This window comes from Macaca nemestrina, chromosome 5, assembly GCF_043159975.1.
Source record: "Macaca nemestrina isolate mMacNem1 chromosome 5, mMacNem.hap1, whole genome shotgun sequence".
Taxonomy (NCBI): Eukaryota; Metazoa; Chordata; class Mammalia; order Primates; family Cercopithecidae; genus Macaca; species Macaca nemestrina.
The window spans coordinates 14,236,999-14,250,289 of record NC_092129.1 but is presented as its reverse complement, the minus strand read 5'-3'; the positions used below and the strand labels follow the sequence as shown (position 1 = coordinate 14,250,289).

Sequence of the window (13,291 nt, the reverse complement as noted above, 5' to 3'; positions counted from 1 at the left end):
GGGAGTCCAGAAATAGAGCTACATATATATGGACAATTGATTATTGACAAATCTACAGAGGCAATTTAGTGGAGAAAGGACAGTCTTTTTGACTTTTTAATAAATAGTGCTGGAACAATTGGAGATCCATATGCATAGTGAATTTTGAACCAAACCTCACATGATATACAAAAACTAACTTAAAATGTATTATAGGCCTAAATGTAAATTATAAAACTATAAAACTTCTGGAAGAAACCTACGAGAGAATCTTTGAGACCTTGGATTAGGCAAAAATTTCTTAGACATGACGCCAAAAGCAGAATCCATAAAGAAAAAAAATGATAAATTGGCCTTCATCAAACATAAGAACTAAACTATTTTTTTAAAAAAAACACTGTTAAGAGAATGAAAAGACAAACTTGGATAAAATATTTGCAAATCACATATCTGATGAAAGTCCTTATATCCAGAATATATAAAGAACTCTTAATACTCAAAGAGAAAACAAACAACCCATTTTTTTAATGGAGAAAAGATTTTAACAGACATCAGATACTTCACCAAATAAAATACACAGATGGCTAATAGGTACATGAAAAGATGTTCAACCTCATTAGTCACTAAGGAGGTGAAAATTAAAATCACAATGAGACACTATTAGATAATGATTAGAATGCCTAAAATCAAAGACTGACCATACCAAGTGTTAACTAGGATGCAGAATAACTTGAATTCTTATATACAGCTCATGGGAATATAACTTGGTACAATCACTTTGGAAAATAGTTTGGCAGTTTCTTAAACAGATAAATATACATCTACCATAGCAACCAGTCCTACCACTCCTAGAGATTTATCCCAGAGAAAGGAGAGCACCTGCCCATTCAAAGACTTGATGAGTGGTCACAGCAGCTTTATTTGTAATGGCTCCAAATTGGAAACCATTCAGTAATTCATCAACATAGGAGGAGGGGTGACTGCTGTCTCTGTGAACCAGCAGACTTAGCCTCTCCTCTTAGTAATTCTGAGGAATCCAAGCAGCCCAGATGAGTGGGTTTCCCCTCAGCAAAACACACCTGCTCCACCAAGGGACAAAGTACTTCTTTAAATGGGTCCTGCTCCCTGTGCCACCCAATTGGGTGAGACCCTCCAACAGGGGTTGTTAGATACTCCATACAGGAGCGATCCTACTGGCATCAGGTTGGTGTTCCTTAAGGTCAAAGGTCCCAGATGAAGGAGCAGGCACCCATCTTTGCTGCTCTCCAGCCCCCTCAAGTGACATCTTCAGTCACGGGGGCAAATCAGATGAGTAGTGCCTGAACTGAACTCCCAGCAAGCTGCAGCAGCCCTACAGAAGAGGGACCTGACTATTGAAAGGAAAACAAACAAGCAGAAAATGACAACAACAGCATCAACAACAACAAAAAGGCCCCCACAAAACCCCATCCAAGGGTCAGCAGCATCAAAGACCGAAACTTGACAAACTCACGAAGATAGAAAGAATCAATGAAAAAATGCTGAAAACCCAAAAGGCCAGAGTGCATCTTCTGCTCCAAATGATTGCAACATTTCTCCATCAGGGACATGGAACTGGATGGGTGAATTGACAGAAGTAGGCTTCAGAAGATGGGCAATAAAAAAATTAAGATGAGTTAAAGGAGCATGTTAACCTTGATAAAAGGTTAGATGAATTACTAACTAGAATAATCAGTTTAGAGAGGAACATAAATGACCTGATGGAGCTGAAAAACATAGCATGAGAACTTCATGAAGCATACACAACTATCAACAGTCAAATTGACCAAGCAGAAGAAAGGATATTGGAGTTTGAAGACAACCTTACTGAAATAAGACATGCAGACAACAATAGAGAAAAAAGAATGAAAATGAATGAACAAAGCCTCCAAGAAATATGGGACTTCCTAAAAAGACCAAACCTATGATTGCTTAGAGTACCAGAAGGAGACAGGGAGAATGGAAACAAGCTGGAAAACACTCTTCTAGATATTATCCAGGAGAACTTCCTCAATCTAGCAAGACAGGCCAACATTCAAATTCAGGAAATACAGAGAACACCATTAAGATACTCCATGAAATCAACCCCAAAACACATAATCATCAGATTCTCCAAGGTTGAAATGAAGGAAAAATTGTTAAGGGCAGCCAGAGAGAAAGACCAGGTAACATACAAAGGGAAGCTCATCAGACTAACAATGGATCTCTCAGCAGAAACTCTACAAACCATAAGAGTCTGGGGGCCAATATTCAACATTCTTAAAGAATTTTCAACCCAGCCAAACTAAGCTTCATAAGCAAAGGAAAAATAAAATCCTTTCCAGACAAGCAATGCTGAAGGATTTCATTACCACCAGGCCTGCCCTGCAAGAGCTCCTGAAAGAAGTGCTAAATATGTACTGGAAAGGAAAAACTGGTACCAGCCACTGCAAAAATACACCAAAATATAAAGACCAATGACACTACAAAGAAACTGCGTCAGCCAGTGTGTAAAATAAGCAAATAGCATCATGATGACAGGATCAGATTCACAATACTAATCTTAAATGTAAATGGGCTCAATGGCCCAGTTAAAATATACAGAATGGCAAACTAGATAAAGAGCCAAGATCTATTGGTATGCTGTCTTCAAGAGACTCATCTCACATGCAAAGATACACACAGGCTCAAAATAAATGGATGGAGGAAAATTTACCAAGCAAATGGAAAGCCAAAAAAAGCAGGGATTGCAATCTTATTCTCTGACCAAATGGACTTGAAACCAATAAAGATCAAAAAAACAAAGAAGGCACTATATAATGGTAAAGGGAACAATTCAACAAGAAGAGCTAACTATTCTGAGCATATGTGCACCCAATGCAAGAGCACCCAGATTCATAAAACACATTCTTAGAGACCTACAAAGAGACTTAGAATCCCACGCAATATTAGTGGGAGACTTTAACACCCCATTGTCAGTATTAGATCAATAAGACAGAAAATTAATTAGGATATTCAGGACTTGAACTCAGCTCTGGATCAAGCGGACCTAGTTGACGTCTACAGAACTCAATACCCCAAATCAACAGTATATATATTCTTCTCAGTGCCACATGGCACTTATTTTAAAATCAAACACATAATTGGAAGCAAAACACTCCTCAGCAAATGTAAAAGAACTGAAATAATAACAAACAGTCTCTCAGACTGCAGTGCAAGCAAATTTGAACTCAGGATTAAGAAACTTACTCAAAATCACACAATTTCATGGAAGTTGAAAAACCTGCTCCTGAATGATTCCTGGGTAAATAATGAAATAAGGCAGAAATCAAGAAGTTCTTTGAAACCAATGAGAACAAAGAGACAATGTACCAGAATCTCTGGGACACAGCTAAAGGAGTGTTAAGAGGGAAATTTATAGCACTAAATGCCCACATTAGAAAGCTAGAAAGATCTCAAATCAACACCCTAACATCACAATGAAGGGAGCTAGAGAAGCACAAGCAAACTAACCCAAAAGCTAGCAGAAGACAAGAAATAACTAAGTTAAGAGAAGAATTGAAGGAGATAGGGAAACAAAAAAAACCTTCCAAAATATCAATGAATCCAGGAGCTGGTTTTTTAGAAAATTAACAAAATAGACCACTAGCTAGACTATTGAGAGAGAGGAATCAAATAGATACAATAACAAATGATAAAGGGGATATCACCACTGACCCCACAGAAATACAAACTGCTGGGCCGGGTGCGGTGGCTCACACCTGCACTCCCAGCACTTTGGGAGGCCAAGGTGGGCAGATCACCTGAGGTCAGGAGATTGAGACCAGCCTGGCCAACATAGCAAAACCCCATCTGTACTAAAAATACAAATATTATCTGGGCGTGGTAGTGCATGTCTGTAATCCCAGCTACTCGAGAGGCTGAGACAGGAGAATAGCTTGAGCCTGGGAGGTGGAGGTTGCAGTGAGCAGAGGTCATACCATTTCACTCCATCCTAGGCTACAGAATAAGACTCCATCTCAAAAAAAAAAAAAAAGAAAAGAAATACAAACTGCCATCAGAGAATACTATTAACACCTCTACGCAAATAAACTAGAAAATCTAGAAGAAATGCATAAATTCTTGGACACATACACCCTCCCAAGACTAAATCAGGAAGAAGTTGAATCCCTGAAAAGACCAATAACAAGTTCTGAAATTGAGGAGGTAATTAATAGCCTATCAACCAAAAAAAAAGCCCAGGATCAGATGGATTCACAGCTAAATTATACCAGAAATACAAAGAGGAGCTGGTACCATTACTTCTGAAACTATTCCAAACAATTCAAAAGGAGGGACTCCTCCCTAATTCATTTTATGAAGCCAGCATCAGCCTGATACCAAAACCTGGCAGAGACACAACAAAAAAAGAAAGCTTCAGGCCAATATCCCTGATGAACACTGATTCAAAAATCCTCAATAAGATACTGGCAAACCGAATCCAGCAGTGCATCAAAAAACTTATCCACCATGATCAAGTTGGCTTCATCCCTGGGATGCAAGGCTGGTTCAACATACACAAATCAATAAATGTAATCCATCACATAAACAGAACCAAAGACAAAAACCACATGATTATCTCAATAGATGCAGAAAAGGCCTTTGATAAAATTTAACATCTCTTCATGTTAAAAACTCTCAATAAACTACATATTGATGGAACATATCTCAAAATAATAAGAGCTATTTATGACAAAGCCACAGCCAATATCATATTGAATGGGCAAAAGCTGGAAGCATTCCCTTTGAAAACCAGTACAAGACAAGGATACCTTCTCTCACCACTCCCATTCAACATAGTATTGGAAGTTCTGGCCAGAGCAATCAGGCAAGATAAAGAAATAAAAGGTATTCAAATAGGAAGAGAGGAAGTCAAGTTGTCTCTGTTTGCAGATGACATGATTTTAAGATCTAGAATACCCCATTATTTCAGCCCAAAAACTTGAACTGATAAGCAACTTCAGCAAAGTCTCAGGATACAAAATCAATGTGCCTGAATCACAAGCATTCCTTTACACCAACAGTAGGCAGGCAGAGAGTCAAATCATGAATGAACTCACATTCACAATCACTACACAGAGAATAAAATACCTAGGAATACAACTAACAAGGGATGTGAAGGACATTTTCAAGGAGAACTACAAACCACTCCTCAAGGAAATAAGAGAAGACACAAACAAATGGAAAAACTTTCCATTCTCATGAATAGGAAGAATCAATATCATGAAAATGGCCATACTGCCCAAAGTAATTTATAGATTCAATGCTATTCCCATCAAACTACCATTGACATTCTTCACAGAATTAGAAAAAACTATCTTAAATTTCATATGGAATCAGAGAAGACCCTGTGTAGCCAAGACAATTCTAAGCAAAAAGAACAAAGCTAGAGGCATCATGCTACCTGACTTCAAGCTCTGCTTCAAGGCTACAGTAACCAAAACAGCATGGTACTGGTGCCAAAACAGACATATAGACCAATGGAGCAGAACAGAGACCTCAGAAATAATACCACACGTCTATAACCATCTGATCTTCAACAAACCTGACAAAAACAAGCAATGAGGAAAGGATCTCCTATTCAGTAAATGGTGCTGGGAAAACTGGCTAGCCATATGCAGAAAACTGAAACTGTACCCTTTCCTTACACCTTATACAAAAATTAACTGAAGATGGATTGATGACTTAAATGTATAAGCCAGAAGCATAAAAAACCCTAGAAGAAAACCTAGGCAATACCATTCAGGACATGGGCATGGGCAAAGACTTCAGGACAAAAACGCCAAAAGCAATTGCAACAAAAGCCAAAATTGACAGTGGGATCTAATTAAACTGAAGAGCTTCCACACAGCAAAAGAAACTATCATCAGAGTGAACAGGTAACCTGAAGAATGGGAGAAAGTTTTTGCAATCTACCCATCTGACAAAGGTCTAATATTCAGAATTTATGATGAACTTAAACACATTTACAAGAAAAAAACAACCCCATCAAAAAGTAGTCAAAAGATATGAACAGACATTTCTCAAAAGAAGACATTTATGTGGCCAAAAACATATGAAAAAAAAGCCCAACATCACTGATCATCAGAGAAATGCAAATCAAAACCACACTGAGATACCATCTCATGCCAACCAAAATGGCGATTATTAAAAAGTCAGAAAATAATAGATGCTGGTGAGGCTGTGGAGAAATAGGAATGCTTTTACACTGTTGGTGGGAGTGCAAATTCGTTCAATTACTGTGAAACACAGTGTGGCAAGTCCTCAAGGATCTAGAACCAGAAATACCATTTGACCCAGCAATCCCATTACTGGGTATATACCCACAGGAATATAAACCATTGTACTATAAAGACACATGCACACATATGTTTATTGCAGCACTATTTACAATAGGAAAGACATAGAACCAACCCAAATGCCCATCAATGATAGACTGGATAAAGAAAATGTGGTATATACACACCATGGAATGCTATGCAGCCATAAAAAAGAATGAGATCATGTTCTTTGCAGGGACATGAATAGAGCTGGAAGTCATCATCCTCAGCAAATTAACACAGGAACAGAAAACCCAACTCACATGTTCTCACTCATAAGTGGGAGTTGAACACCGAAAACACATGGACACAAAGAGGGGAATAACACACACCAGGGCCTGTTGGGGTAAGAGGAAGGAATGTGGAGGATGGGTCAATAGGTGCAGCAAACCACCATGGCACATGTGTACCTATGTAACAAACCTGCACGTTCTGCACATGTATCCCTTTTTTTTTAGAAGAAATAAAGAAAAAACTAAAAAAAAATTATAAGAACTTGAAAGGATTTTACCCCCAAAAAAACAATTACTAAAATATGGGCTTAGGAAGAAAGATAAAAACTAAACAAAAATAATAGATGGGGGAGGCTTTATAGGTCATTTCTTACATACACCTTCATTGATTAGATAATTCCGTGTATTTTTTGAACATCATAAGAAAAAAATCATTATTTTCCAGCTCATTTTGAAGCTTGCTTTTGATTTTTTCTTTTTTTTTTTTTTAGATGGAGTCTCACTCTGTCACCCTGGCTGGAGTGCAGTGATGTGATCTCGGTTCACTGCAACCTCCACCTCTCTGGCTTAAGCGATTCTCCTGCCTCAGCCTCCTTAGTAGCTGGGATTACAGGCACATGCCACCACGCCTGGCTAATTTTTATATTTTCAGTAGAGAAGGGGTTTCACCATGTTGGCTAGGCTGGTCTTGAACTCCTGACCTCATGTGATCCACCCACCTCGGCCTCCCAAAGTGCTGGGATTACAGGCATGAGCCCTCGCACCCAGCCAAAGCTTGTATATTCTGATATAAATATCAAATAAAAGTAGTAAAAGGAAAGGTTAGTCTCATTTTTGCACCTTTATAGAAAGTTGGTTGTATCTTGTTTTGTGAAAAGAAGTATGATGTAAATAAGTATGTAAAGTATTCCATTTGTATTTTTTAAAATACTATATTTGTGGCTAAATATATATCTATTTTTATAGGTATATTGGTAGGATTTTTTTAATGAGTCTGGGAGATAAAACTATTAAGAATGCTAACATAGTACTGGAAGAAAAAAGGTGAAAGGAGATTTTCACTTTTTATACATTGTAATGTGTTTTGAATATTTTTACAGTAAGCATATATTTTATATCATAAAAAAATTTCTTTAATGTATTTCCCTTGCTTTAAATAAGTTGAAAGATTCCTTAAAGGACTTTGCACATATTTTCTTTATCATAAAAGAAAATACATTTTACACTTTCAATTGAGCTAAATAGGATATTTCCAAATTATTATTTGATCATATATCCACTTAATAGCAAAGTAAATTCTGAGGCATCTCTCATTTAATTTGCCATGGGTAAGAAGTTGTGATCTTGACTCAGCTTTTACTTTTAGGGAAAAATTCTATTTTAGAAACTGACCTTACAATGACCCAGCATCAACACATTCTGGAGTTTTTCATTACATCTATGTTGGTAGAGGACTGGGGGCACCTTCATTCTCAGTGCTGCTTTATTTTCCTCATGAAAATCGAGAAACTTAGGATGTGCACTTAGAGTAATATATGAGAAACTGATTTTTAATTAAAATAACATAAGAACTGGCCTTTTGTGGATTGTTTTCAAGTTGCTACAGATTAAATATTATTCAAGAAGCATTTTTAAAAATTCTCTCCATCAAAATACTTTTTAATTTAATGTTCTCCAAACTTTGAATAACGTTTCTAGGGTGAAGAAAAAATTAAGGAGAGAAAGAGGTATTTGGGAGACACAAAACACTTTTGTCCAGTAGTCCTCAAAGAAAACTTCATCCTACAACCAGGAAACACAGAAGAAGCAGCCAAGTATCGAGAAAAGATCTACTACTTTTCAAGTGCTGAGGCTAAAGAAAAGTTTTTGGAGCATCCTGAGGACTATGTGGCTCATGAAGAACCACTGAAGGTGAGACAGTATTCCTATCTTAATGATTGCTCCCACAGGATTTTTTCAGGACTGATTACCAATCACTACCAATTTACTTAAGGGTGAAGTTCCCAATCTGATATTACAACATAAAGAAAATATCTAAGTTCAAAGAACAACTTTTTGGAATATAACATAAAATAATTATCTATTTTGATTTCTGTAGTAATTACTTGTGTCAAACCAGCACTTAATATCTGCCTTTTTAGCTGAAGTAAAAATAAAACAAAACATAAACAAAAACAAACCCCACAGCTGGATGAATTCCTTACTATAGTGAGGCCAGTCATGCTAGTTAGTCTCTGAGAGCAGAGCAGGATGATGGTCTTCTACAGGATTTTGGAGAAGAGTGGAATTCAGGGATTGGTGAACTTTCAGAGGCATAAGTGGGTTGACATCTATGGAAGTAAGATTAGTGACACTGCTATTGACTGGTTCACACTCAGAATTGTTATAGGGGTAAGTCCATCCTGATTGGTAAGTTTCAAGAGTGAGGGCTGACACTGGTTGGTTGGATTGCAAAAATGTGTTTCCTGAAGTGAGTTTACCCTGATCAATTAAACCAATTTAAAATTGGTTGAGTGGCTATTGTTACCATGGCTATCCAATAGTCATTTTTTAGTGGAGCATTGTTATAGAGGAGAAGGACACTTTGGTGAATCTTCCCTGGACATTTTTCTGTTACAGCTTTGGCTGACTTTCTCAAAACACTCTCATCATAAGCAGATGTTACTTCTCTTTGGCCCTCCAGAAGCTCAACAAGGAAAATGCATTGAGCCTCAAAAGACAAACTGTTGCCATGACCTTTGTGCTTGACCAGTCCACTTTTGCTTTGACTGGACCACTGCCACCTGTTGGTGACCATTGCTTTGATTGTGCTTTGTCTTCAGGATCATACTGATAAAGCCATGTTTCATCTCCTCTACAATTCTTCAAACAAATGCTTTAAGATTTTGATCCCATGTGTTTAAAATTTCCATTGAAAGCTCTGTTTTTGTCAGCAGATGATCTGGGTGCAACAGTTTTGGCAATCATAGAGTAGAAACTTTGCTCAACTTTAATTTTTCAGTCAGAAAACTTGTACACTGAGTCAATCTAGATGTCTAGGTGTGTTGGCTATTGTTTCTGCTGTTAATCATCAGTCCTTGTCAATTGGATCACAAACAAGATAAATTTTTTCCTCACAAATTTAAGTGGGTGCTGTGCTGCTACAGGCTCCATCTTCAACATTGTCTCGTCCTTTTTTCAAGCAAATTGTTCATTTGTAAACTGCTGATCTCTTTGGGGCATTGTCCCTAGAAATCTTCATAAAGCATCAACGATTTCACCATTTTTCTTCCCAAGCTTCACCATAAATTTGATGTTTATTCTTGCTGCAGTTCTAGCAGAACTCATGTTGCTGTGATCTATTGCCTTGTTTTACATCATACTGATGTCTTATCTTTCTTAGTGCTTCAAACTAGATCCTGTTCAGACATGTTATAACAAGTTCATATGAGTTTATTTGGTGCAAAAAAAAAAGTGAAAAAAAATTATTTTCATAATATGCATTTTCTGTCAACTTTTTGAAGACCCCTCATATTTTTAGATTTTTGAGGAAACTCCATACTGTTTTTCATAATGGCTGTCCGACTTTACATTTCCACAACAGTGTACAAGTGTTCCCCTTTCTTCACATCCTCACCAGCATTTGCTATTTTTTTGCCTTTTTGATAATAGTCATTCTAACAGAGGTGAGATGATATCTCACTGTGGTTTTGATTTGCATTTCCCTGATGATTAGTGATGTTGAGCATTTTTTCATATACCTATTGTCCATTTGTATGTGTTCTGTTGAGAAATGTCTGTTCAGGTCTTCTTTTCCCCATTGTTAAATCAGAATATTTGTTTTTTTGCTACTGAGCTGTTTGAGTTCCTTATATATTCTGGTTATTAATCCCTTGTTGGATGGATACTTTGCAAATCTTATCTCCCATTCTGTAGGTTTTCTCTTTACCATGTTCTTTTCTTTGTGATTCAGAGGTTTTTTAGGTTAACATAATCCTATGTGTCTATTTTTGCTTTTATTGCCTATGTTTTTGAGGTCTTACCTGGAAAAATCTTTGCCCAGACCAATGTCCTGTAGCACTTCCCCAGTGTTTTCTTCTAGCAGTTTTATATTTTCAGGTCTTCCATTTAGGTCTTTAATCGTTTTGAGTTGATTTCTGTATATGGTGAAAGATGAGGATCTAGTTTCATTCTTCTGCATATGGATATCCACCTATCACAGCACCATATATTAAAGAGACCATCCTTTCCTCCACGCATGTATTTGGTGCTTTTGTAGAAAATGAGTTGACTGTAAGTGTTTTGACTTTCTTGAATTATTTTACTACTGTGCTATGCTATAGCTCCCTCGGATGGGATTACTGGAGCAAGATATATATATCACAATGTATTGCCTTATGACTTTTGATAATATCAATGCCTTCTTAAAATGAACACATGGAACTAAGCACTTCTGTATAATTGGGCCATTTTCATGAACTTCAAATTTTATATAGTGCCCATGAGACTACTGAAGTATGTGGGTGGTTGTGCCCTCACAAAGAAGCCCCAATCCACTGGTGTTGGGGGTCATTTAAGGACTGTGGCCATTTATCCTTTTCTGTTGTTGTTTTCAACTGTAATTTCTGCTTAGTCTGGTTTGCTGTTTGTGATCTCTTGCCTTGTTTTACACAAATCCATTTGGATAAGATCCTGAAATCCTGACTGTATTTCCATAGTTTTGCAAAGCATAAAATGAACTGGGTTTTCCAGAAGCATTTCCCTTCCCTACCATAGGGTACCTGAAGACAGTCTGAGCACCAGACAGCCCTAGTTGCCAGACGTTTAACTGATGGATGAGTGAGATGTTAAGCCAGCAGTTTTATCACTGAGAGGTTTAAAATGTGATTTAAAAGTATGGTGTGAGGCTGCAGCTATATAATTTCATGTCATTCTAGTTTTTCTCCTTCCCCTTGCAAAAACTCCAGCTCCTTTGAGGCTTATCCTACTTGGATGTATCAACAAGCCCCATTCCTCCTTGCTGCTATCACCTACCAATTTCTTAGTATTTCCTCACAATCACAGAAGACTTAGCTGCTGCTTCATTCCAGTGCTCACCATTGTTCTTGACAGTTTCAGCATCCCATGGATGATCCATATAACGTGAGTCCTGAGATTACTGGAATAAATGGAGAAGGCTCTAAATTTTTCTTGTTAGTGGGCTTTCTGTTTGATTTATTTTATTATGCTAGGAACGTATCTTACCATTCTGTATTAACTAAAACTTTTGTCAAAAACAAAAATAAGTAAACCCTATTTTATTAAATGCCTTTTGGCATATGATACCAAGATAATCGTACATGGTTGTTGGTGCTCTCTGAGGACCAGTATTGATGGAATTAATTATGTTAATTGAAATCCTAATGTCTAAGCATCCTTGAGTTCATGATGTGATCATTCCTACCCCATCTTAGGGGGGGCAGTTAATAAGTCTTATGTGTTCTAAATTACTCAAAACTGCTCTTCCTTCTCTCTCCCTTTATCCCACCCCTCCCTGACCCACCCCCTGTGGCAGGCTCCTCCATTAAGAATATGCCTTGTCGGCCCCCAGGGCTCTGGCAAAACTTTGTGTGGAAGACAGTTGGCAGAAAAATTAAACATTTTTCACATTCAGTTTGAAGAAGTTCTTCAAGAAAAACTACTACTCAAAACTGAAAAGAAAGTGGGACCTGAATTTGAGGAAGATTCTGAGGATGAACAAGCTGCCAAACAAGAACTTGAAGAGCTTGCAATTCAGGCCAATGTCAAAGTTGAGGAAGAAAATACAAAAAAGCAGGTAGTAATCTCTTTTTTTTGTTTTTTTGTTTTGTTTTGTTTTTGCTGTTGTTATTGTTATTGTTTTTGAGACAGGGTCTCCATCTGTCACCCAGACAAGAGGGCAGTAGCACAATCACAGCTCACCAAAGCCTTATCTTCCCCGGGCTCAGGTGATCCTCCTGCCTTGGTGTATTAGTCCATTTTTACACTGCTGATAAAGACATACCATGACCAGGCAATTTACAAAAGAAAGACATTTAATGAACTTACAGTTAGGTCCACGTGGCTGGGGAGGCCTCAGAATCATGGCAAAAGGCAAGGAGGGGCAAGTCACATCTTACATGGATGGCAGCAGGCAAAGAGAGAGCTTGTGCAGGGAAACTCCCCCTTTTAAAACCATCAGGTTTTGTGAGACTTATTCACTATCAAAAGAACAGCATGGGAAAGGCGTGCCCCCATGATTCAATTACTTCCCACTGGGTCCCTCCCACAACATGTGGGAATTCAAGATGAGATTTAGGTGAGGTCAGTCAAACCATACCACTTGGCCTCCCAAGTAGCTGGGACTACAGGTGTGCACCACCATGCCTAGCTAGTTTTGGTGTTTTTTGTGGAGATGGGAGTCTTGCTATGTTGCCCTGGCTGGTCTCAAATTCCTGGGCTCAAGCCATTTACCCACCTTGGCCTCCCAAAGTGCTGGGATTACAGGCATGAGCCACTGTGCCTGGCAGTAGTAATCTATGCAGACAGCTGTGCTTACTGGTGTTACTCTGGGGAAGTAGTAGTATAAAACTCTATAAAGTTTCTAAGAAGAGAAAAAAATTAGCCCATAAAAGTCATTTAAAGAGTCATATTCGTCATGTGCTAAATAAAAATCTTCCAGCTCTTCTAGAATATAAAGTACTGAGTTTTATATGACTCAAAAAAAAATCAGAAAAACTTTCTTTG

At 37.8% G+C, this 13,291-nt stretch overlaps 1 protein-coding gene across 8 annotated transcripts in view; it reads left to right on the top strand.

Annotated features, from left to right (window-relative positions):
• Positions 1–13,291, top strand: part of LOC105492058 (adenylate kinase 9) — a 189,032-nt gene that overhangs the window by 129,677 nt on the left and 46,064 nt on the right. For all 8 annotated transcript variants that reach the window (XM_071096284.1, XM_071096283.1, XM_011758916.2 and 5 more), the window contains 2 exons: positions 8,267–8,479; positions 12,102–12,362. In XM_071096284.1, coding sequence (XP_070952385.1) covers positions 8,267–8,479; positions 12,102–12,362 — 474 coding nt within the window. The remainder of the gene's footprint in view (positions 1–8,266; positions 8,480–12,101; positions 12,363–13,291) is intronic.